Here is a 27,237-nt window from a genome sequence, read left to right as displayed (position 1 = left end):
TCAGGGTGGTGGGGGTCCCCAGTTCAAATATGATTATTTTGGGGGGTCACGGCCTGCAAAGTTTGGGAACCCCTGTTCTATAAGGCAATCATTCAGTTGCCGCTCAGGGCTGGTTTAGTTGTTGCAGGCTGCCCTCTAGTGGTCAAGCACCAGTATAACCCAAATGAGGTTATTATGAACCCTTTCTGGCTGAATTTTTCCAAAATTATTGAAAACATTATAACAGCCTAGAATGATGTGTGTGTGTGTGTGTGTGTGTGTGTGTGTGTGTGTGTGTGTGTGTGTGTGTGTGTGTGTGTGTGTGTGTGTGTGTGTGTGTGTGTGTGTGTGTGTGTACACTTGTACATCTGTGTTCAAGCTGTGTCTTATCTGTGTCTTAATCTCCAAGCTATGCTGTCTATCTGCTATCAGATAAGCACGAAAACTGAAGAATGCCAAAGAGCAGAAACTGCATTTGTGGTGAAATTTGAATGATGAAAGATAGCGCCATGTCAGACGTCTGTGGCGAACCTCTCCTCGTAACTGACTGTGCCCCTGCCTCTTATTAGCTTGAAGTTCAAGCTACTAACAAGCTTTTCCATCTCCTCATCTCATTGCACTTTTATAATCAAGCCTCAAACGCAAAAGTCTAATCAGGGGAGGATATGAAAAACCTCCTGTTGCCCGTCACTTTAAAGAAACCAGCCAACCCGTTTCCTCTCTTATCTTTTGTGTAATTCAGCAGAAAACCCCTTGTAGGAGAGGGGATATGGAACATCGTCTTCTACAGGTTGAATTTAAATGGATTTTCTATCTACATACTCTTCTCCCTGCAGGTCTAATTGTGGAGATGTCATTAAATTGCTATATATATAAATGCCAGTCCACACCGATGCAACTCCTTGCAACTAGTTGCATTGGTGCGGTCTGGCCTTTAAGGCCATAGGAAATAATTCTTCTTGCAAAATTAGGAGTGGATATGAATTTTTTTTTCTTACAAATAAATATTTGCTTAAAATTATGATTTGTTGTGTATAATATAAATAATGTTTTTGCATCTGCCAAGCCTGTGTGGACATTCCTCTAGTTATGTTGGTGTGCGAGCGTTCCTTTTGTCTTCTTAATATTCAAAGTATACATGTCTGGCATAGTGGTAATACTGTTGCTTCTAGACTGCATGTACAGTATATAATTCCATTGATGCCTCTCCTCACTGTCTACCTCTGTGCTTCCTGGACTATCTACCACAGTATAACAGAAAATAAAACAAAGAGTTGACATTAAAAAAGACAAATAAATCCATAATAATAATTATACATTTGCAAAAGGCTACCTGTGAGTATGTTCTCCGACATGACAGTGACCTGCACCTCCACCGAGTGCTTGGAGGCGTACGTTATCTCAGCGCTAACATGGGCCACATCTCCAATGAACATGGGGTACAGGAATTCCGTCTTCTCCACTCGCGCCAGTGCAGCCACACAGCGGTCCTGGACAAGAAAGAGGGGCAGATGAATGAAGGACAGGAGGATTCGCTTTTAGTCTGCGAGCCTGCGAGCCATCTCAACAGTTTTCTGAAAAAACGTTTGTTTCTATATCAGTGGTGCTCAATCTTTTTCATGTCAAGGACCCCCAAAATTATATGTATTTGGCCGCAGACCCCCATCAAAATATGTTGTTCCAGGGACCCCCCAGAAGCAAAGATTTGAGTTAAATGTGTTTGCTTTAAAAATATATTATGTTCAAAGATTTGCACACATTTTCATGATTTTTCAAAAATAGCAGATCTACAAGCTCGTAGCGCGGCAGCTATTTTTTAATAGGCCAAAGTGTAAAATAATGCTTTTTAGTCAAATCCAAAAATGAGACAGTTCCAGGTCTCAATGGGTTAAGGACAATCACGCCTTTGTCACTATGACCCCTGAAATCTGGACTGACCTGTTTGAGGATTTTAGAAAAATCTGTATAACCTTTTAAATAACTTCTCAAACCCCATTTCACAGAGTAACATTTAACCCCTGAAGACCTGAGGCCGATTTTACAAGTGCCTTCTAAATCAGTAGTTCTCACACAAGATTTTTCAAAACTGTTCGAAAATAGCAGATGTACAATATCTGCTATTTTTTAATAGCCAACACAAAAATCTAAAATTACACACATGCTTTCTGTTTTTAATAACTGACACTCTCCTACTCTCTATGATGAGCTGATGAGGAGAGGTTAGGTGGGGTTCTGTATCTTTCTGATGTCAGCATGGATGGGTGCATGTCTGTCTGTCTGTCTGTCTGTCTGTCTGCCTGCCTGTGAATACCTTTGTGTGTGCATGAATATTTATCAGTTAATCTCTCAAGTGGCAGACAAATGAAACAAGACATGATGTTTGCCATCGGAAAAAAAATGATAAGAGTGAATATTGCATGAATATTTATCAGCTAATCTCTCAAGTGGCAGACAGTGAAATACAACAAGACATGATGTTTGCCATCGAAAAAACATGATAAGAATGCGCTAAGAAAGACAACAGTCTAATGTCAATGATGCAAGTCAAGTAGGCTAAAGGTGAAGACAACAATAAGGTAGGGCACTGTGTGAAAGGTGAAATACAAAACCACATATAAATATAAATATATATAAATATAAAACCACATAGAGCTAAAAGAAAATACTGAATGTACATCAGTGGTAGGCAACAGGCGGCCTGTGGGCCAGAACTGGCCCGCCATTTATTTATTTATTATCTTGTAAATAATTTATAATAGCTGACTGACAGTCCAGGTAGTATATGGACAGCAATAGCTTTAAATTTATGAAATCAGGTATGATAAACAAATAGTTCTCTCACGTTTAAAAAACAAACCAAAGCTGTGTTTCACGTGCCTTAAATGATACATTGTTTCTCTCCGTTCTAAGAGACCTTGAACCATGAAAGAGCTCTTGTTCGAAAAAGGAGTATGACTCAGACTGTCCACAGATAAAATGTTCTTTTGAAACTTTTTGATGAACTAAATATCCTCTAAGTAAGTGAAACATTCAAGCATGACACCCGCACAAAAAGGATTACATAAGCAGTTCAACAACAGCACCTGTAACATTGATTCCACATGCTGTTGTTATACCACATATTCATGTAGTAAGTTTTATAATGTATATAAGGTTGTTCCAGGTCTTAAATTAGCCATTGTTCTGTCCCACCATCTAATGTCTTTGAAAAAGTTTGGCCCAAGGCCAAACTTACTTGCCGACCCCTGCTGTACATGTTTACTTTATTGTAAGTGGCTTTGGGTAAGTGCATAATGTAAATCATTCAATACTATTATGTTGTGGCAGTGACAAAGTCTCCTACCCCGCCCTGTGTGTTGCAGTGGCGTGTGCAAATGATGCTCCCTGCTTCCTCAATCATCTTCAGGAGGGTACCTCCATGGGTGTTGCCTGCGATGTTGGCATCATCTGGGCGTATGAGCCTGTAGGAAAGACAAGATTAGTAACGGCATTTAGCCTCCATGCAGGTTTAATAATGAGGGTTGAATCTACACGTATCATCTTCAGTTTCACATAAACCAGTAGGCTGACAACCATCTCAGGCGCCTTTGGTATGCCAAAGAAAAGGGTCTGTTTTTGGAACAAGTCTAACCACTTGAAACCTACTACAGTATGTGTGTGTCACACATACTGTACTGTATTGTACATACAAAAAGATAAGTCTGAAGTAATCCCTAATACAGAAGACAAGACAAATATAATATGACGTACAGAATGTATATGAATGACAGGCACAGGCTCAGCTCTGTGAAAGCTACCCAATCAGTGTGTGTGTGTGTGTGTGTGTGTGTGTGTGTGTGTGTGTGTGTGTGTGTGTGTGTGTGTGTGTGTGTGTGTGTGTGTGTGTGTGTGTGTGTGTGTGTGTGTGTGTGTGTGTGTGTGTGTGTGTGTGTGTGTGTGTGTGTGTGTGTGTGTGCGTGTGTGTGTGCGTGTGTGCTCGCACACGTAATTGTGATTGAGAGAAGCAAACTTATAGATATCTGTGGATATTCAGCATCACTTGTTTCTAATATAGTAGAATGCACACACACACAAACATGTCACAAACACATGAACACTCTTTCCTGTTTAGTTCTGTAAACACATAACATTATTGGTCAACACATTTACTAATACCTAATTCTTAACCTACATTAGGCCTATATTCATATACTATGGTTCCATCACACAATGATGTGTATTGTTCAATAACCACAACAATCCTGTACATCAATCCGGATATTACATCAACAGGATGTAGTAATAATAACTAACTAACTCAATGATGCCACATGAAACAAACACCTACAAAATAAAGATTTCCCCATTTACAGATGAGGGAGGGTTACCAGAAGTCCACAGTAGGATAGTCAAATAAAATGTAAAGGTTTGTTTCTATAGTTCAAAAGTATTTTCTGAGTTTGGGATACAATTATGAAAAGATTCAGGTTGAAGTTAGGTTAGGATTAGGCATTTAGGGGTTAGGTTTAGGATTAGGATTATATTAGGGTGAGGGCTTGAGGTTAAGGTTAGTTTTAGGGTAAGGGATGGGGATATTGAGGTGAAAAGTAAGGTTATGGTTAGATTAGCTACAGTAGCTGTAGTGTGTGTGTGTGTGTGTGTGTGTGTGTGTGTGTGTGTGTGTGTGTGTGTGTGTGTGTGTGTGTGTGTGTGTGTGTGTGTGTGTGTGTGTGTGTGTGTGTGTGTGTGTGTGTGTGCGTGCGTGCGTCAGAGAATATAAGTACCTGCAGAGTTGGAGCCTCTCTTGGAGTCTCTCCACAACTGCCTTGTCCACCTCATCTACTTTCCTACTAACCCAAGGCCTAAAACAGCGCATTCTTTAACGCTCTGGTTGACTGATTCTCTTGCGGTCTTCCCCACCTCTCTTCTCTGTATAATGACAGCATCCTCACACTGAGATTTTATACCTAGACACTTCCGGGGTAAAATGACATCACACACTGACCCCGCCTCTGCCATCATCACTGGCCTAACTAGTTTTTGACACACCCACTGAAGCATAACTCCAAATGGACCGCTCAACCAATGAGCACACTGGCGTGTGCCAAACAGGGCAGCCAGGGGAGTCAGTTGGGATGATCATAAGGAAGTTATTGTTACAGGTTTGTCTAGAATACAATTAAAAGAGGATCGCTTAGTTTCAAACATGGAATTCCAGTGGCTATTTGGAGTTAGTGTCCAAGACTGACAGAGATACACAAAGGTCAGGATGGATCAAAAAATATCTGTCAGTCTTGGTCCAAGGCTAACTCTCCTACTTCCATGCTGTAATTGTTGTATGTGCATGCGTAAACTTAAACATTGGCAGAATTCATAGTGGTGAACTAAATGTTTACTTGAATTATCAGTTGAAATTGACACACTTTTGTTCATGGGGAAGAGGCCTTGGTCAACTTGACCTCTTTCTCTCTATCTCTCGCAAATTGTCTGAGGCGATAGTAAGGAGAAGATATAACAGGATTTATACATAGTGGCATTTCATCTGCATTTCATTGTGAGACATATTATCAATATTTATAGACTTATTACTGAACTGTAATGTCCTGCCTTTCAGTTTAATCATTAGCCTACCTACATTTTGTCATGTAGCATTATTTTGGAATATAGTCTATTTCATTTAATATTACTATCTACTATAACTACAATAAAGCCAATGGTTCTCAAACATTTTCATGTCAAAAACACACAAATTGATACGTATTAAGCCACGGACCCCCATTTGAAATGAGTCGGTGCCAGGGACCCCCATAAGAGAAGATATTATTTGCTATATTAGATAGTGTTGTCCGATATTGGCTTTTTTACCGATAACCGATATACCGATATTGTCCAACTCTTAATTACCGATACCGATATCAACCGATACCGATATATGCGGGGATTATTGTGATTAGGGTAAGCTCAAATTTCATATCACACACACCATATACAGTAAGAACTCCTGTAACTTATTTATAAAGCAAAAAAAAAAAAAAAATCAAAAAACGATACCGATATTTTCCCGATATCAATTTTTATGCTAATATCGGCCGATAATATCGGACATCCCTAATATTAGATCAAGTACAGAATTCTACTGTCTATACTGTAGGTGAGGAGAAAGAAGCCTATATACAGTACATTCTCTCATTGCATTCTTTTCTAGCTGGTGAAATTATATAGTGAAATTAAGCACTTTCCACCTGGCACCAACATTTTCAACAATGTCAAAAGATCTACAAAAATACAACAGGTCACAAGCTTGGAGATTGGCTGTTTTCGCTCATTCCTAACGCACTCTTCCTCATTTTATTGGGGACCCCCTGGAATCCTGGTGGGCCCCAAGCTTTGTCTGAACCGAGGCCCACTGGCTCAGAGTCCAAACTCTTTGGGTAGACTATAACTCCTATACAAGACACCAGCTGCAACATATCAATAAGATTATAACAGATGAATAATGATATCTCATTCCAGCCAGCCATTTCGGTCAGCTCATACTACCAGGCATGAAAGGTTACTACAAGGCAATGCAAGACCTCAAGTCATCTGCCTCGTTGAGGTTCAATCAATCATAGACCATAACAAGACTTAAGGTTTTGTTCAGACTGCAGGCAAATCTGATTTGTTTCTTTAGGACTGACTGTCCACACTGCTATTTGCAAGTGATCAGATTGGATTTGTGTATTCAGACATCGTCGACCTATCGACCCAGGGGTAGGCCAAGCGGTGGACATTGCTCTTGTCTTCATGTTTTTTATGTATGTAATTTATTTTGTTTTGTTTCTGTGTTATGTCAAATGTGTGTATTACAGTATTGGCCCTAATCTTGTGCGCCGCCATACCCCTTATCCCTAAACTTTTTTGCCATTTTTTACTTTTTTCAATAACATTTTAAAGTATTTCAAATAGCCGATCTACAAGCTCACAACGTGTCGATGTAGATCGGCTAGTTGAACTATTTTAAAATGTTTTTCAAAATAGTCAAACATGGCTAATAAGTTTAAGCATAAGGGGTAAGGCGGCGCGCAAGATAGGGCCCTATGTGTTGCATACATGGTCGGAAGACAAATTTCAGTGTGAGCTGATAATAAAGTAATAACTTATCGTATCTGCATTGGTTACAGTGATAATGACGTAATGACATAGGCGTGAGAAGGCCTAATGCTTAACTTATAATACTCTGTCATGTGGAGATAGACAAAAATAGTAGATCTGCAAGCTAGGCTATTTTTGACAAGCAACACCATCATACCTTAAAATCAGGCTTCAGTGTCCAAGAGTCCAGACTGAGACTTCTTTAGAAATCAGATTTCAAACGCATTTCAAACTACTTCCTAGAAATTTGGTTCAAATCTGATTAGCAAAAATCAGCTTCCATGTGTTTTTTTTTCCTGTTCAGACTTGATGAAACCAATCTGATTACAATACGGATATAGGACAATAATCAGATTTGGACTGCCACTGTGAACATAGTCTACATGACCCTGATGCAGATAGATGCCCAGGCATCGAAAAGTTAGTAATGATATTGCACCTGACCTTACAAATAAAAAAGGCATTTAACAGTCCTCAGCGCCTTGTTTCCTTTTGTGGACAGTATCAGCCCTATGGCACATATGGCAGCTGACAAATCATCACAAGACAATCACCCTCGGTCCTTTTATTACTGGAGTTAAATGCTGTTATTCTTATTTACCCAGGGTAGTGGCTGGGCACAAGTGCTCATTTCAGCAACTCCCTGCACCTGCTGGGCATGCAGGAAGGCCTTGCTAAGATCCTTACCAAACCCATTCATAAGCTTGATTATATTAATGCATATTATTACTCATTACCCAAACGAGATAGAAGTGCACAACTCTTTTCAGCAAAAAATAATAATCATAATAAGAAAATGTAATGCTTTCTGGCAAGGGACATTTTCCCAGAAAGTACTCTGACACTGACACAGTGTGTACACCAGACTGACACAGAGAACTTAACAGCTTCTTATGTGACACTGAATGGCAATGGCTCCACCTACAGGCTGTGGTTTGGAGACGCTTGGGGTAGTCAGTGTTTACTTATAGTTAAAAAAATAGGTTTAGCATTTACATCATTAGGCAAATTAACAACACACTTGCGTTGCGCCCTATAGTTGTCTGCTGTCCCTTTCTCGTTATGTCGCTAGTCCACATAATGTATATATAATGCATAATGACGTATAATGATGACGCATAATTAATGATGGCAGCCAGGTAGACTAAGTAAGGCTATTCTAGCTCATTAGGCATATAATATGTTGTTTTTGTGCAATAAGATGTATTACATTTCTCAGGATTGCGACCGTAAGTTATAGTAGGCTATATAGACTATGTATGTCCTTGATGTTGCGTGTTTAACTAGAGATGCATCACTGTTGATGTCATCAAATACGAGTGTCGTATGATACGACACGCGATGCCCTACACACTTCTGACCGCCAACGATAAAACAACGTGTACACATTTTTTCATATTCCTGTCAGCCTAGGTAGTGTACTAATTTGTCGACAGATATATAGCCTACCGACAGAAAGTGGTATTATTTTGTAGCGATACACGGGGCAAAGGACGCTAGTTGTTGGGGACGTAGAATCTACGTCGTAGATTACAGCTTTAGAGAAATGTGTACGTATTTGTTTTGAATGTTCCTGCTGAGAAAACGTGCGCATTTGAAATGTCGGTGTGTTGAGCAGCTGCTTACCTGCATAAATGGACGGAGTTTTCAGCCCTTCTTGGCGACTCTAATGCGGACATGAGGACAAGCTGTTACGGCTTTGCTGCTCTCGGCTCGGCTCACATAAAGGAAGACTGTCAAGACGGGCTACTGTCTGCGGTCAAACTGCTCGTGCTCTTGAGAAATAGGCTACAATGAGTCAGATGTAGGACAGCGTTCATTTAAGACCACACATGTCCAAGTGAACATTATGTGTAGTAGGCAACTGTGTGTGCACGTAGGCTTCTGAATTAGCTAATGTTATGTGTCGTTTTTATTTGACATCCTGGTCTTCGGTAATTAGTCTGCCTGCCATCAAAATCGGCTAAAACAGGAAAGAAATATAGGATAATATAAGATATGATAATGTCCTTTAGTTTTATAACCAATGAAAGACATATTTTATATAAAAATCAAGTTATCAAAGCGAAAATGACATAAATTCTTTGATGATGTTATGACTACAACGATGGCCGCTAGAGGGCAGCATAGACCACGTGTTCTTAACAATGTTTTTTGGTGCCTGCAGAGGCGCACTTGACAACAATCGGGCAGTCCACTGGGTCTTCAAAATGATACGAGTAACCTATGAACCTATTGTTTTCTTTTTACAGTCTATGACCCTGCGGTCTGACAGCTGGCTTAACCAGACGTGCGTCCTTTGTTGTCTGCTCTAACCGAAAGATGCGTCCCTAATAGCCTAGGGTAGGCTATATTTGCGTACGCGTAATTACGCACGTGCGTAAAAACCCCATACTGACTCATGTATTTTTGACAAAAATACACTACAAGAATTTCCTACGAATTCGTAGTTTTTATTTTTTATGTATATACACACACACATGCACACAATGTTTGCAGTGAATAGCAAAGAAGTTGAAAACACATCCCAACAGAGATACTTAATAACATAATATTATGTTTACAATGACCATCTACACAGACTCAGAATACTGAAGCCATACTGTGCAAATGAATATAAAATGACCCTTTGGGTCTTACTGGGCGTTTTTAATAGCCCTTCATCATTTAATTCTCAAAGAGGACTAAATTTAAAATACAATACATACATGCAGATTTCGGAAAACAACGCGACTGCCTAAACGTGTCAACTTATAGCCTACCATAAGGTCATACGGGACAACAGACTCGTGCGCTAAAATGCGAGTATATGATACTCAACTTGGATAATTTGACCCAAAGCTTCCTTTTCATCACAGAAAAGACAATGAACCCATAGCTTTAGTTGATATGTAGGCCTACAAATGAAGCCATCTACATGTCAACTTCATTCACCGGCTTTTGACTGAATCAGCCTCTTGAAAGTTCTACAGAAATCTACCAAGGTCTCCACATGCTGGCATTGACTGCTAGTGGCAGCGGCTGGGCTCTGCTAGCGACACCGCTGCTGCCGCTGTGAGACTGCTTCTCAGTCTTGGAGCTGAGGCTGGATTTGAGGCTCAGGAGTCTTTGTTGGAGCTGAGGCAAGGCTCTGGAGCTCTGGGCGCAACAGTTCTGACAGGTCGGGGTGATGGTCGCAGACATGGACTGCTGGATGAAGTCGTTCACCCGCTGGCAGGCGTTTTGGTCCAGGTTCGTTTTGGGAAGCAGAGCGGAGACGCGCTGGAGGCACGCTTTGTAGCCGTCTTTGTAGCTGTCTGCAGAAACTGAAGGGGGAAATATAGTTGTTAGTTTTGTAATTCAAGAAGCAACACGATTAGGATTAAACTAAGTAGAAAATACAAATTTTAATTCGCAAAAAATATATACATACCTTTGTTGTTAACAGGGGGTATGTCGCCGAGGAATGTCACTGTCATCTCCAGGATATCGGCTTTCTCGAGCTTGGAGTAGCGAGTCTTCTGGAGAAAATATTAAAGAAATGTTAAACAACAATGCCTTCTCATTAATTTTACTGCATTTATTCTTCTTTAATTGCGATACATAGGCTATTATTACACAAGCTATTTTGTTTGGAACTTACATCTCTGCCAGTGAGAGGGAGTATGAGATTTTTCAGATGGTCGAGACTGTCGTTGATGCGGGCACGCCTTCTCTTTTCCATCAACGGTTTCATAGTCTGAAAAGAACACAGTTTAAAGAGTTAATCCACTGAATGAACACCTTTAGATAATCACAATTAATTCATATGGGAAACACGCACTGAAGGACTACTATGATGACACAAAAACTTTTCCTTACCTTTCTGATTTCAAGCGCCTCTTTTCTCCTCGCTACAGTTAGCCTCGGAGAAACAGACTGGGTGATTTCGCAGCTCATGTTAGGAGACATTTGAATCTATAGTTTTGTATGTGTGTGTCTTGAACAGTGTTCTGTGGAAGTGTGTCTCCAATGGCCATGGACTGCGGTATTTATCTAGGTCCTTGGCGTCGGTTTACGCGCGTCACGGGTACGCCCCCAAGCCGCCACAATGTGACTCAGGACCTGATCCTCAGTCTGAAACACCCCTAAAGAAGCATCACTTTTAGTATGATAACCATCTGTCTTCTCTAACCTCATCCAAGCCTAACAATTGAAGTGCGTGTTTAAAATAGGATCTATAGAAGCGTGCAAACAAAATATGCGTCAAGAAGCTTGACATGAGTGCGTAAAGACGCTTCTCAATTGACATTCGTATATTGTAAACGTAAAACCATATGATGCAGTCCATAAACTCTTCCAGAAGGTCATATAAATTGCTATATATTAGTTTGCACCATATCACGTAATTCAGAGTAACATGTTTTTAATTAAAAAGCGGTTGGTTAGCTGTGCGTAAATGCGCAGTAGCCTACCCAAATGTTGCTCTGGACAATATCTTACATATATATATTGTAACAACAAAATTGTAACAACAAAATGTGTATTGAAAACATGTGTTACTTTGAAGATATGATTACATTGTCTTACAATTGATACATTTCTCGATTTCGATAATGGTCCAAGCATCAGGTCAGGTGGCCAGCTATATTGTTTAATTGTATCTAATTGGTTTAATTAACGCATTATTATTTACTGACCACGTGTTATGGGTATTATAAAATAGACTGTGGTAGGCTACGTTTATAGTTATAAACTAAATTAGGCTATAATACGTCTAATAGTGAGTAGGGGTCATGCTTGGGTATTATGGTTAAAACTACAATCACAGATACCCAAGCCACGCTACTTTCAAATAACATCTGCTCGAAGACAACAAAGGTTGTGCATATGACGTTTTTATTCAATTTCAGATGGGGGGTATAGCTTACCTACAGGCTGTAAGCCTTCCCCACTGCTGCTGATGTTTAGGGAGGGGTTTTGCATGAGCGAGGATTTGCGTGGCAACGAAGAGACATGTGTTGTTGTGTACTCAGGTGGCTAAACGAATGGCTTTCGAATCAAATGTATGATTACGCATACAAGTTTAGTGTACAAGTTAAGTTGGCATATCAACGTTATTTTCTGGAACCTTTTATTATATAAACCTTATTTTATCAAACATATTCAAGAATTAAAAAAAAAATCTGTGGAAAACCTCCAGAAAGTCTAACGACCTGTCAAATACCATGTCACAGGGGAACCACGCGCAAAGCACGCGCCATGGAAACCAGATGGCAGTCTGTTACTGAGCCCCTACACCCCCCCCCCCCACCCACCCAACCCCACCCCATTCTCTTTATCAAACCTCAACATCACCCTTAACAGCCAATCACCTGTCCAACCCTCGCTTACCATGTCCCAACAGCAACATATTGCAGCCCCCTCCACGCCACAAGCACATTTACGCACAACATTTACGCACGACTCATAGATGCCACACACACACACACACACACACACACACACACACACACACACACACACACACACACACACACACACACACACACACACACACACACACACACACACACACACACACACACACACACACACACACACTTTAATGCACGTGCATTTTGGCGTGGGTGCCCATCTGCAATGTGCATGTTTCATGTCTGTCGACGGGGTCTGTCCAATAGAAACATACTATTCTCACCCCGCCTGTTTACAACATTACCATATAGCCTATCAAGCTTGGCTTCTAGATATTATAGCGTCCCCGCTATCACGCAATGAATGCTTGTTTGTCTATATTAGACGATGCCGAAATGCAATCCCCATGCAAGCTTCGATGGGGGTGCAAAGATATGTTTTTTGCTTTCCATTGGTTAATGTTGTTTCAGGAGGCTGCAATTCGAAAATGGCCCCTGTCCAAGTCTTAACCTACCCCCCTACCCCCCCCCCTTTCTTTTTCTTCTCTTGTACATTTTTTTTTCTCGTCATACCAGTAACCTGTAAGCTGATTGTATGACATTCTGTATAGTAGTTGTGTATATCTGTCTGTCTCTTATGTCATCATGATGTGTGTGCATGGGGATCTCATCTTAAACAAGCTCAGTGCTTAATGAGTCTTCCAGTTTAGTAGACCTTGTATTGTGAATTTGTACTATGTACTGATGTTCTCATGTCTTACTAAATAAAGTACATCAATCAATCAATCAATCAATCTTGTTTGGGTGCTTCTTTTTTGCTCTTCTAGAATAGCTAACAAACTGTCTGGGGGTCCTTCACTTTGAAAATGCTGGCAAAGCACGTAACTGGACGAAGTATGACAATCAACAATCACACATGGTGCCAGCCAACTGTCTTCTTTTTTAAAGAACGAAAAAAAAAGAAAACATTATCAACAACAATTAAGGACAGTGTATGGACCGGTAACCTATTATTCGGAATATGTCAGTTCAGTAAGGTCCAGAGAAGCATTATAATACATTTGTAGCGGTTTGGCTGTTGCTCCAGTCCTGCCTGTCTACTGGGCCGGGGAACAAAGCGAAGCTCTGAAATTGATACGCACACTTGCTGCACGCGCCCGCCGCACCCCCGCGGGGGCCTTCAATGAAACGGCGAGCAGGGAATCCAGAAGTATTCCATTCTGCGCTTACGGTTAGAGTCTCCCTTTGTCTCTTGGGCAAATTCGGCGTGGGTAACCCATCTGCGCTTGCTGGATGGACAGAGACCCATTGTCTGAGAATGTTCCGATACGTGGGAATTAAAAGTCAAAGCTGGAGGATGGTGGATCTATTGAAATAGGATGGGTAGATGTAAAGTGTGTGTGGCATGCAGACAGACTACATTTTCCATGTGATGTGAAGATACCGAGTATACTATGTTTATACTTTTATCCCATGCAGCATTGGTTCTTCAGTCACTGCTCTTCAAATTCTAAGAAATAAACACAATCCATAGGCTATATTCTGACAGTAATCATGACATGAGTTGTGTGTTTTGACACGTGCTTGTTGTTCTCTTTAAATACAGGGATGAGAACCCAATTATGAGATTAAATGTGTGCATTGTTACAGTTCCAATTTTGTCTGTTCGTGTTTTTTTCTTCTTCTTTTGTTCCGTTTTTTTTAATCACTGTTTTTCCTTTCTGAAATAAAGCATAAAATGCCCAAATTTATTTAAACATGTAGCACAATTCAATGTATTTTTCTGAATATGAAATACACAATATTCACTCAATCCTAGAATGATAATATTAGAGATACGCAAAAAGAGGAGAGGAAATAATAAGTAGGCAGAAGGAAGCAGAAGTGCGGATTATTTGAAACTGCCTAAGAGGCACTTTATTATCAAGTTATTTTTTACAGTGGTGTAGACTAGAGGGACATTCAACTTGTGTATTCTAAAACTATAATAACAAAGGGAACTATTGATTGAGCTTGTTTTTAACATGATTCTCCCATATTGCACTTATTTCAATGTTAATCTACTCACCCTTTATTATGCTGCTTTGACGCATGACCATTTTGCCCTCCAATTTGTATAACAAACACACAAGGTAACAAAACAAAACGTTATTCATCGCTGATGCCTGAAATGGACAATTAAAGCAACTAATAGCCTAATAATAATAATAATAATATAATGTAATTTTGTCCTCTCTCCTTGGGGTGTTTTTGTCACTGTATTGCACATACGTGAAATGTGTCCTCTTACCAATCCTTTACCAAAACTATTAGGAGCAGTGCACAGAAAGACATTACTTTAACGTTAAAGAAGTTAATTATTGCTTTATAGCCTACTGTCAACCTTTTTCCAAAGCATAGTTTGTTTGATTTCTGAGGAAGCTATTGGATTCCATTCATTTAAATATGAAAATGTAGCCTATAGGATGCAGAGAGGCAATCCAACATATTGATATTTATGGCGCCTATGTTTGTTTTCAAAATTATTTTAACATTACATTGTAAGCATTTTACAGCTGGTTTGGAAAGAATAGCTGGTTTGGAAAGTTTTGGAAAGAATAGTCAAATATTTTTTGTTGTGTTGTAGCCTTCAGTGCTTTACAGCTCTATCGGATAATCTAACGAAATAATATTCACTGTATACTTTAAGAAATGTGAGAAGACATTGTTAAAGCATGTTCTTTATTTTATCTCAGCCTTTAATATAATAATGTATATTTCTAATAAGGCCTAAGCTAATAGGAATAGCAATTAATGAATATTCGTTTATTTAAAAAATGCAGGGTGGATACTGTTCTTGTGTCTCAATTGCATATATGCCATTGCCTATATATGTTTTTAATCGTGTCTAGGCTACTCTTCCATTCTATTATGTTGTTATTTACAAATCAAGAGCCAAATAATGATTTAGTAGCTATAGCTAGTTAGGCTTCAAACGTGAACGGTGACATAGGTTAGCTAAAGAATCCAACTTTTGGGGGGCTCTGCCTGTGGTTCTGCTTAATAGAACGAAATGCGTCTGTTTGGTAAACTGCTGCTGGCTGCTGCGGATCATAAACTTTATCAAAAGAAAATACTCATCCACAGAGAGTGCGGATTGTATCTTCCCTTTTCTGCTTAATATATCTCATTAATAAATAGTTATCAATAGGCTACACGTATAACCAACGTGTCTTCTTTTAAAGGCACCGTGGACCCCATATCCCAAACGGTTCAATTCCCACGAATTTGGCGGCAAGGAGCTACAGAGAGGCGCCGTCATATAGCCAACAATGGGCCACCTGCGCTCTAACCAGCAACTGTCAGACGCGCGCCTTTATTTCATCAGGGACAGACAGGTCCCGCTCTATCATTGTGCATTTTGTTGACCAAGTCAGTTTCATATTCTTCAGAAGTTAGCAGATACAAAAACATGCAATAAAGGTCAAAACAACAATGTACAAATGAATGATATTTTTATTTAAGATCGGAAGCACCACAACCAGACTTTTTGTTTTTGTTCTCACAAATCGTCCACAAATACAAGTGTTGATCAGTTTTTTTTAAATATCGTCCATAAATAATACAAACCCCTACATAACACATAGTGTTTACAGACTATACTTTTGCACAGACCAAAATACTTTAAGTCCATCGTGCAAACCTCAAACAAAATAACCCTTGGGGTTTTACAAAAGTGTTGCTTTCAACCCATATCTTTGAAACCCCAAAGAGGATTGCATTTAACAAAGTTCATAGACTTTACGGTTTCTTTGAGATCTGAGCTCATCTGGACTGGCCAGTAAAACGCATTATGAGCCAAATCCTTAATTCATAACTTTTCATATACAGTATAACTCAAACTTATTTTTTCCCCTCATCTCTATGGCTAATACACGACTTATGAAAATAGAAAACAATTAAATATCTTATATAGCATAAATAAAAAAGGCATAACACAGAGAAGACGCCCATCTGATCTACCAAGGTCTCCACATGCTGGCATTCACTGCTTGTGGCAGCGGCTGGGCTCTGCTAGGAGCGACACCGCTGCTGCCGCTGTGAGACTGCTTCTCAGTCTTGGAGCTGAGGCTGGATTTGAGGCTCAGGAGTCTTTGTTGGAGCTGAGGCAAGGCTCTGGAGCTCTGGGCGCAACAGTTCTGACAGGTCGGGGTGATGGTCGCAGACATGGACTGCTGGATGAAGTCGTTCACCCTCTGGCAGGCGTTTTGGTCCAGGTTCGTTTTGGGAAGCAGAGCAGAGACGCGCTGGAGGCACGCTTTGTAGCCGTCTTTGTAGCTGTCTGCGGAGCCTGGAGTTGGGGAAAGATGGATTTGGTTAATGTCTGATCAAAAGTGAATATCCCTCACTTTTTTACGTGTGAAATTCTGACATTATAAAGAGACGTTGTCGTATGAGAAATTAGGCTGCTCACTTTTGACTGGTGTTGAGGGGAGGTCTCTGAGGTATCGGACGGTCATCTCGAGAATGTCAGCTTTTTCCAGCTTCGAGTATCGTGCGTTGTCTTTGCCAACGAGAGGCAGAATCAGGGTCTTTAAGTGAGCCAGGCTGTCGTTGATGCGAGCGCGCCTTCTCTTTTCCAACAAGGGCTTGAGAGTCTGGAAACATATTAAAACAAATCATTAGTCAGCTGTTGCAAGAATCAAATAAGAGTAAATGTAATACATGCCACAAGTTAAATTAACAAGTTTGCCACTTTTCTTACCTTTCTCATCTCGTTAGCTTGCTTTCTCTGGGCCACAGTGGACCTTGCAGGGAAAGGCTGGTTTGCCTCTGGTGTGATGCTAGGAGTCATTTCGTTTGCTATTGTGCTTTTTAAGTTGTGTGTGTAGCTTAAGAGAGACTTGCTCTTGGAGAGATTGAGCTCAAGTGTGCCGTAGACCCGGCGAGCCTGCTATTTATGTGGGCACGGCGCGTCAGAGGGGAGGGACCACAAGCTATTGTGTTGTCGCCTTGACACGGGGGGCAATGCCTCTGGGACAGCTAACTGGCGCTCCACTCAATACCATCTGGTCTTTGCTGTGTGCCCCTGCGTATAGCTCTGGTATGCAGGGCCACAGAGCCAAAGGTTGATAGGCCTATTCTATTGCGTTTAATTTTAGAAACCTTCAGTGTTCCAATAGACTTATAGACTATTTGTACATACATCATACATACACATATGACGTATATACTCCCGTTTGACACAACATTTAGCCTAATAGGTGACCACATTATTTTGTATTTAATAATTAATGGAGAGGGGGGGGGGGCATTCATTTTCACTTGCTTTTCGTTCATTTAATGATAAAAATCATTTGTCTACAATATAGAATGTCATCTCTGAGTAAATGCATGGTAACCTCTATTGTGAATATCTTAATCATACAAAGAACAGATCATATATGATCAGTAAATACATCATATATAAATTATGCTTATGGCAAACGTGTTTTCCATAAAAACCGAACCGAATTGACACAGATGCCAAACACAGAACCAGCAGCTGAATGTTACTGATAGCAGGCCTAATCTATTCAGAAATAATAAACCAGAAACCCAAGCCACGCCATGTATGGATGTATGGATTAACATCTGCTTGATGAGCCCCCCATCAACATGTTTTCAATGTCTGGTATCTAAGGTTCACCTGCAGCAGCAGCAGCAGCAGCCTGGAGGGCAGTGATAACCTGCACCGACAATAGGATGCTGTGTGTGTGACTGTCATTAAATGGACAAACTTCATTCAAATGAATTAAAAGGTTCAAATGGGATGCAAACAGCTAAATACACGGTGAATTTTTTAAATGTGTTAACATTTCTTATCCGCAGAATGAAATCCATTTTATATAAAAGTATTTTCCGTATGTGACCTTCGTTAATCTTTAAACAAATACACCATATACTGTAGGCCTATATTATGTTCATTTATGAATATAGCTATGTATATGGAATGAATATATGTAACAATTCTGTCTTCGGTGAGCTGCAGTTGGATGGATTCACGCGTTCGGCACGCGCCACCATTGCGCAACAGATGGGCATCTGGCGCCCTTCCCCCCACTCACAAGTTCCCCTACAACTGCAGTACTGCACTACACTGGGTCCCACCGGCGGCAACCCAGCCCCTGCTCTTGTTTCGTGCCCCATCACCAATGTGTTCTATAAACCACGCGGTTTTTTTCTTTTCTTCCCCCAAATAACCATAAGGCATTGTTTGGGCATTCAATCTGCATGGAGTTTGGAGAGAGAGGGGGAGGAGTGTAGCGTGGGTCAAGGCACATCTACACAATGCTGCTATTTTATAGATTGCTTTAAAGTCGTTTTGATGCAACCCTGAGGCTATAGAGTTGAAAAAATATGTAGAATTTTTAATTGACAGTGGAGCTATAGACAAACATATAACATGGGAGCTTTAACAGCATATACTTTCTCGAATTACGCGCGCTTTACGCGCAAGTTTTACGCACAGCATTGTCGAGGTTTACTGAACTTGCATCATTTGTTATTTGTTATAAAACTCAACTATGCTTAAATAAAATGTATATTTGAACACATTATCATTTGAGAACAGGTGAACATAGGCTACAGGTTGACACCAAGTTAAGACAAAGGGGACGCTGTCCGGATGTAGCTGCCCTGTCTACAGCTTGAGTTATTATCTTTTTAACTGGGATCTACCCCCATCCCCCGATATGGATACGCAGTTTTGCACGCGTCCGTTCCTGCCCCATGGGGCCCCAAATAACTGCCACGAAACCCAGTCTGGGAATGGGGCCCTTCAAAAATAAAGAAATCCAAGAGGCTTCTGTTGGGAGCCTATATTTGTCCACGCTGCAGCGTTACTTTCCATCTGTGCAGTGTGGCATGAGGACAATGATCCCTTGTTGCAGAAATGTGTAATACAAAGACTTGTGTCGGTAGTATGCGTACAATATGTCGGGTAGTAAGGTTACGGTACACTAAAATGTATTCAGTAGTAGACTTAATAGTTCAGTCTAGTGAAACACAAATTTTCACTTTTAGAATGTTATCAATTAGGAACATTATTGGCTAGGCCTTGAATGTAAGTGATGAAAATAATAATGACACAAAATAGCCACTAATGAGATATAGGCTATATATACACATGTGACAGATTACCCGTTTTAATGAACACTAATAGCCTATATGTAATTCACATACAAATCCTGGGCTTTACGGTGAATATTCTTGCAGGAGACGTGTGTTCCATTGAACGTATAGTATATATGTATGGCTACTATATGCTAAATTGAATTCAGCTTGCCTTGATCGAAGCAACGATCAACGCGTCCCTATAAAGTTCTGGCATGAGACCGACACGAGCCAAAATGTTCAGCCAGATGGGGAATGCAAATGCAGTGAAGCGTGAAACCAAGCGTCCATCGAGTCGCATTTGTCTTGTTGGGGAGAGCAGAGCACTCCGCTCTGTCACGAACGACATACCGGCCAATTTTCGATCCAGACTTCGGGGATTCCGTCCGTCATCGTAGGTTCATGACGACATTCGCACGTTTGGCATCCCAAGCCAAAATCTACGCCGAAATTGTCACCATAATAGCGTCTGTTACTGTTTGAGTCTTCTGAGGATAGGGTCTGATTTCTGAATCCAATAAGCAAGTTGTGATGATTTCGAATACGAGCCAAACATGACAGTTTCACTGAAATGAAATACATCTAAAATAAACTAAACATCAACCGCCTTTGCAAGGTGTCCAGAAATATAGTTTAAAAAATCTTACTGAGGCAATAAGGCGCATCAACATAGGCCAAACACACATATAAAGCATTATCCAGCTATTAACACACACACACACACACACACACACACACACACACACACACACACACACACACACACACACACACACACACACACACACACACACACACACACACACACACACACACACACACACACACACACACACAGTAATATAAGTGGTCTTGAGTTTTGGTGGAATGGAGCAGGTGCGTGGGCAGCTAAACCTTCAGCACCCTGGACAGTGAATCTTTTTTTTGTCTTTAAAAATATTCACTGTCCAGGGTGCTGAAGGCTGCCCACACCTGCTCCAGCAACTGAATATCAAAAGATCTAGACCACTTATATTATTATCTCAACCAAGCCAAAGGCCCAGGGCTGGAGTGTGAGTGTGTGTGTGTGTGTGTGTGTGTGTGTGTGTGTGTGTGTGTGTGTGTGTGTGTGTGTGTGTGTGTGTGTGTGTGTGTGTGTGTGTGTGTGTGTGTGTGTGTGTGTGTGTGTGCGCGTGTGTGTGGACCTTTTGTGCACCCTGCCAATAGGCCAAAGAAGTCACTCCACCTGCTTTAGGGACATGTCTTGACATGTCTTCCTGCAACCCTATCACCAGAGGAAACGTTGTCATTGAACGTTTCTCCAATGTTTCTGGACCACAAAAATAAATCTAAATCTACTTATTCCTTGGATCAAGAAGGCCATAATTTGTGATATTACATACCAACTGGCTACAACTGGCTCCCAAAGTGTATGGGAGAGGCATATTAGACTTGACTACTGCAATGGTGTCTTCACAGGTCTCTTAAAAAAATCAGATATCAGATGACTGCAGTTGATTCAGAACGCTGCTGCCTGAGTCCTTACTAATAAGAAAGTGGAGCCTATCACTCCAGTTCTTAAACTGGCTCATGTCTGTCAAAGACTCAATTTCAAAACACTACAATTGGTTTATAAAGCATTGAAGATTTAGGGCCAAAATAAAATTTCAGGTCAAATAGGAAAGGTCTGCTTTCTGTCCCTGGCTGAATCAAAACTAAACGTAGAAGCAGCATTCAGTTACTTATAGACCAATGAGCTACTAGAAAACTGCAGAGTATGGTTTACTCCACTGTCTGTGTGGAAATGTGTGTGGGAATGGGTGAATGTAATGCGCTTTGGATAAAGGCGCTATAAATGCACCTTTTACCATTTTACATTGGAAGGTGTTATTCATACTTTAGTTTTTATGCTACCTCCACCAAGGAGATAATTGTTTTTCCCCAATCTGTTGCCTGTCTGTCTGAATTTGGACAAAACTTAAAATGTTTTGGGCCAAGGAGGATCTGGTTAACTTTTCAAACTGACTTGTCCAAAGGGGGTATGCATGGCCTATATAACTTCTGAATGGATATGTGTAATACCACAACATTTTACAAAGTGTTGTCATGGGCAAGGTTAAACTGTTGCGCCATGCCACTTTTAACACAGATTGGCCAAAAAGTGCCATTTGTCACTTCCGAATGGATTCATGTAACACAATAAAACTTTCATGGAGGGTTTGCTGTGGGGCAAGAAATAGCTGATTAACTTTTCATACCAGTTGGACTACCCCAGGTCCGTTTTTTCAAATGTCTCCAAAGGCATTGCCTTATCTCATCTCATCAGACTCAGCTTGGAACCGCCAACCGCCATCCCCCAAGGCCATGCCACTTCTTTAGTTCTTTAGTTTTGTCTTATACTAGTGAGATTTTCTCCTTGTCTCCGCCAGACCGAAGGCATGGCAGAGACTGTCCGTGTGTCTGTCTGTCCGTGTGTGTGTGTGTGTGTGTGTGTGTGTGTGTGTGTGTGTGTGTGTGTGTGTGTGTGTGTGTGTGTGTGTGTGTGTGTGTGTGAGTTCTTCTGTCTGCGAACAGCTAATCTCCGGCACCGTTGGCCCGATCACAGCTAATCACACACTCCCTGGATGTCAGAGCAGAACCTCTGCCCCAGCATTTTCAGATCGGCCTGTTATAGCGCCACCAGGAGGACGATTTCTGCAACAAAAAATATGTATATATATTCCTACAGATTTTGTCCAAACATCACGCAACACAGTACACAGTATCTCTATAGTCATTAAACCAAATGAGTCTTTAAGATTATTCATATTCCATCCTGATTGGCTAAAATTGGCTTCCAAAGTTTACAGGAGTGGTTCGTTTTGAACAAAATGCCTCAAATCATGAACACAGCTTGCGATTTCCGTGAAACCTTGCAAGCACATAACAACCAGGCCAAGGAAGAGATGCAACTCTACAATTTTCTAATTGGCCTTATGGTGGCGCTATAACAGGCCGATTCGTGTTTTTACCTATAACTGGACGATCTGTGTGAAACTTTGCACGCACACTCCCTAGAGGCCAAGAAAAAAACTCTACCCTGCATTTTTCACATCTGCCTTTTATAGCGCCACCAGGAGGCCAATCTTTGCAAAACACATTTATTGATATTACTCCTACAGATTTTATCCAAACATCACCCAATATTATCTTTATAGTCATGTGATTAACACAGATCTGTCCGATTTTTCATAATCCATCCTGATTAGCTAAGATTGGCATCTGAAGTTTGCAGGAGCTTGTTTTGAACAAAATGCCTTATGAAACTTTGCACTCACATTCCAACTATATCCTGGTGGGGCTATAACATTGTCCTGTTATAGCCCCACCAGGATATATACTCCTATACATTTTGTCCAAACATCACGCAAATCGGTGCACATTATCTCTATAGTCATGTGATCAAGACAGATCTGTCCATGTATCATATTCCATCCAGATTGGCAAATTTCAAACATTACTGCCCCACAATAACCTATACCTGACCTGGCAGAGACCTGTGCTCCGAGGAGCACTTTTTTATGGTTGTATAATGAATTGCTTTCTAGTGGTATTGTAGTGTTGTTGTAGTATTCAGTTAGACTGAGTCATTTGATTTTTGAGTTGACTATCTTGGTAGCATTAATAACATGCAGAATTAATAATGTTCAACCATCTTCACACAAACACACACTCACTCAAAACAAATATACTAGGACCTATATACAAAGCTAACATGACTGGTCAAGCCAGCATTACAAACCTGACAAGCTATGACATTGCTGTGCCTTGCTCAAAAACAAAAACAGGCTAATACATGTTTCACCTGAAGACAGAATGCCTTGCTATTCTGCAGGACTGGGGGATATAACTTCTTAGATTTTTGTTTCAATACTTGGAAAGTATACTAATACTCTCCAGAAGGAGCACTCAATTTGTCTGGCAATCTGCTCCATGCATGTTCACAAAAAGTTGCACCATCATATAAATACTATTTCCCCCCTTCCCAGCTTATACAACCCTGGCTAGGCATCCTGGCGGAGATATGAGCTCAGCAGAGCCCCCTTTCTAGTGAATGAATCTGTATCACTTTGTTCCACCATTAAACTGAGCATAATGAATTGCCCTGACTGACAATGAGGAGATTTTAATGCTCTATATGCATTGCTTGCAATAATATAAATGAAATTCTGAGATTCAGAGGTGCTAACATTTGTGCTAACATGAAAGATAACACAAAAATGGTTCAGCATCGGTGTTACTGAAATCAAGCTTCTATAGCCTATTCCTTCAACATAGCACCCATACAACCACTTTGTTTTGTTTGTGGTATGGGTGTGTCTGGTCTGACAATCGGAGTTGTGCCACAGTGGGTATGTGGCGCGCTTGAGGCAAAAGTAGACCTATCAAAATTGGCTAAGAAGCTATCCCACGCCTAAAACAACGCTATTTTCAGAAGGCATCTGCTACATGATTGACAGAAATAACAAGGAGTCAATATTACTTAATGATATAAGAATAAGGATGCCAAGACAAATTTCAGTGATTTAAACCTGAATGTATAGGCTACGGATAATTTGGTGTAATTCTTTATTTCATGTTTTTATTTGCCTTTCTAAAAAGATCAATAACTCCAGAATCTGCGTAAAAGTGTCTAGTTTGTAGGATGTCACGATTTATTTTTTGTTAATAAGAAATTACATTGGTTATTTTATTAAGCTTAACTGATGATACTACTGATACAGCACAAAGGCTACTATAAATGGTAAAACATGGTGAATTGCTTGCAAAGGTGAAAGAGAATGTGTATTTGTATAAGCAATATATAGCATAGAGGTGGCTGGCGAAAACAAAAATCGGAATGAAATTATACTCCTCCAGACAGGATTTTAATATCTAAAGAGCCTACCCAAGCCAAAACCCAAGCTAAAGGTATAGGGTTCACATCTGGTGGAATAATAAGCCTATATATTTCTTTGTGTTCAAAGTTGGCGACGGTAAAGCGTCACACAAGCAATCGTCCAATTGCCTATGTCGTTTACAGCTCAGATAAAGCACACACAGCAGCACACACGCACATCAACTTATTCCACTTTTGACAAAAGCCATTTAATTTTCATAAGCGATTTTTGGAGAAGACGTTAATTGGTCAGTTGATATGTTTGTTTGTTTTTCAAAATATACATATATTGTAGTTTTTGCCTTCTCCCGTTTTTTTGCCACCCTGTTTTTTTCTAATAAATAGGCTGGTAGGTCCCTAGTCGAGGTATTGGACATACGGCTTATTGGCGCGGTTTTTGAACATTGGTTTTCTCTTGGGCATTTAGGGGCGGAGGGGGCTCCAATGTGCAGCTTTATCAGGGGCACGAGAACAGCACGAGCCAGGGGAACAAAGGCACCAGATGGCTATGCTGTTCCGATGAATTATCTTGAAGTTGAGGAGAAATTGGGACCATTAAGTGGTTCTTGACAGGTGAGAGGAGCTATCTATCTATCACAGACATTTTAAGTATAAAGTAGCCTGTTTCCTTAACTTATGATAACTCAATTGATAAAAGTGTCTTGATGGTATAGTTATGATCCTGATTGCTCATCTAAGATATGTTTCAAGGAGCTGAAATGGCAATGCTTTTTTTGCATGGAAAATTACAACAAACAAACAAACAGGCAACATGATCTATTAAAAAAAACAAAAAAACATTAGGATATGCTTGCATTAATTTTCAGGCCTTGGTAAATCAGATACTACAGGCTTATACTGGTATAGCCTAAATACAAATATTGTTCGTGTATTTTTGTGTATTCAAGGTTATAATAATAACTAAAAAGCCCATATTCTGTATTTGCAATTAAACAAACCCATGCTGCTGACTGAGCCAGGCCATATGTGGGCGTGGACAATGACACTGTGTCCGCCCACAAAGGGAACGCCGTGTGCTCATTTGAGCACCAGCCTCGTGTTCTAAAAGGGCGCTCAGTATGATTCCAGCCCTCATGCACCCACAGCCGTCCACGCGCTGCAACACGCTCCTGAGTCCTGCTGCTCCCATACCACGCTCACAGGACAGGAGGACCGAAGCAACACATAGGTAAGCCTGTTATTTTATCACCTTTAAATGTTAAACAAAGCTATATAGCCTATTTGAAGTGTTTTATTTGGAGTGGACACACTACATTGAATAATAGCCTAATGTCTGCTTTGACCGTTGACACAATTAGACCACAGTCTGTTACTTCAATGTGTAGGCTACAATAAAACAAACATTATATGCTATAACGAAAACCCTCCTAAAGCGTATAGCATAATAGCGTCAGGCTTTTTGTGGCTACTGCTGCTAGTGCTATGTCAATACAATGGAAAGATGTTCTCCAACATGATAAGCTATTAAGCTACTATTATGCTGTACTATTTTGTACCTATAGGCTACTGAATTATTTCTTCAAACTCCAAGACACGTATGTCAAGATTGCAAGATATAGACTATGTTACATTTATGCCTGTTGGATTGTCATAGGCCTACTCTAAATCAAAGCTAAGTTTTGTCACACACTGAATTGTCTCAGCTTTATAAATAAGTTACCATAATAAACAGACTTTATCGGCATACATTTTTTAAAGGTGTAAATGTCAAGTTGATTGTGCACAACAAGGTCTCAACCGCAAAAGATATGCCTTTTGACTCTTTAGTCTTTACTGAAAACGACGCTCATCTAGGCGTGTTCCCTCAGTGTCGTGCATGTCTGTCACTCACTAATGAGATGAGATCGAGTGTGAGAAAGTTTGACCGTGTACATTCTCACTGCAGCTCACGGATGACTGCGTCGCCCTGGGAGGATGTCATGTCAGCATGGTGAGTTGGAAATGACAGTGAGGTGGTCACTCTGAAAAGAAGACTGTCTTTCAAGATAGCCTGAATGGATTGGCCAGACTTGAAAGTTGAAAGCTCACAGTTTGCTTAACTAACTTACTATCTGTTGCTCGAAGCCTCAGTCTTGTTACCTGATATTGGATTTATTAAGTCAGGGGTGCGATTGATATTTGACAATCATTTGGTAATACTTTGGTAAATGATTACAGGGATGTGTTATTTAAAAAAAAAAATCCCCTAAACTTAAAGTAGTATAATAACCATTATAAAGGTATGAGGTTTTAGGTCAGCAATATATGGTTTGGCTAGAGTAAAATACATTTTACAAAGGCAAAACATTTTAAAAGTCAAGTAGAAATGTATAAAACATACAAATTCTTATACACCCAAAAAGAATAGAACCTCCTATTGCACTCACATTTTATAGTTTAGAGAGAGAGAGAGAGAGAGAGAGAGAGAGAGAGAGAGAGAGAGAGAGAGAGAGAGAGAGAGAGAGAGAGAAAAAGAGAGAGAGAGAGAGAGAGAGAGAGAGAGAGAGAGAGAGAGAGAGAGAGAGAGAGAGAGAGAGAGAGAGAGAGATATGAAGCAGGGACACTATAGGTCAATTGTGTTGCATATTGAACCTTTTCATAGATTTCATAGACTTGTTTAACAGTAGCCTACTATTATCAGCATTGTGCAAATTAATGATTATTTACACATGATCTTTTATATTAATGTGTCAGAAATGTATTTGGTCTGCTCTTTTCCCCCCTCCACACCAAACAACC

The 27,237-nt window shown here is 40.3% G+C and overlaps 3 protein-coding genes across 4 annotated transcripts in view; all 3 read right to left on the bottom strand.

Annotated features, from left to right (window-relative positions):
• Positions 1-8,922, bottom strand: part of acot7 (acyl-CoA thioesterase 7) — a 62,707-nt gene extending 53,785 nt beyond the window's left edge. The window contains exons 1-3 of one of the 2 annotated variants that reach the window (XM_084070490.1): positions 8,719-8,922; positions 3,323-3,440; positions 1,313-1,469 (exon numbers count right to left, since the gene is read on the bottom strand). In XM_084070490.1, the coding sequence (XP_083926616.1) occupies positions 1,313-1,469; positions 3,323-3,440; positions 8,719-8,771 (328 nt within the window). In that variant the 5' untranslated portion in view covers positions 8,772-8,922. Of the gene's footprint in view, positions 1-1,312; positions 1,470-3,322; positions 3,441-4,742; positions 4,896-8,718 lie in introns of those variants that run through there. The other variant, XM_084070489.1, reaches the window with a different exon arrangement.
• A 1,146-nt stretch (positions 8,923-10,068) lies between these two features.
• LOC311053564 (transcription factor HES-2-like) lies at positions 10,069-11,022 on the bottom strand (the record flags this gene model as incomplete). The annotated part of the gene is made up of 4 exons (XM_084069174.1): positions 10,069-10,397; positions 10,505-10,592; positions 10,715-10,810; positions 10,933-11,022. 4 exons carry the CDS (start codon positions 11,020-11,022, stop codon positions 10,069-10,071), a joined length of 603 nt encoding a protein of 200 aa, XP_083925300.1.
• A 5,443-nt stretch (positions 11,023-16,465) lies between these two features.
• On the bottom strand, positions 16,466-17,301 carry LOC311054501 (transcription factor HES-2-like; the record flags this gene model as incomplete). Its single annotated transcript, XM_084070513.1, has 3 exons — positions 16,466-16,797; positions 16,921-17,104; positions 17,212-17,301. The coding sequence occupies 3 exons, from the start codon at positions 17,299-17,301 to the stop codon at positions 16,466-16,468; spliced, it is 606 nt and encodes a 201-aa protein (XP_083926639.1).
• Positions 17,302-27,237: the final 9,936 nt, after the last annotated feature.

This window comes from Gymnoscopelus microlampas, assembly GCF_963454915.1.
Source record: "Gymnoscopelus microlampas genome assembly, chromosome: 10".
In the NCBI taxonomy this organism is placed as follows: Eukaryota; Metazoa; Chordata; class Actinopteri; order Myctophiformes; family Myctophidae; genus Gymnoscopelus; species Gymnoscopelus microlampas.
This window is presented reverse-complemented; position numbering and strand designations above follow the sequence as displayed.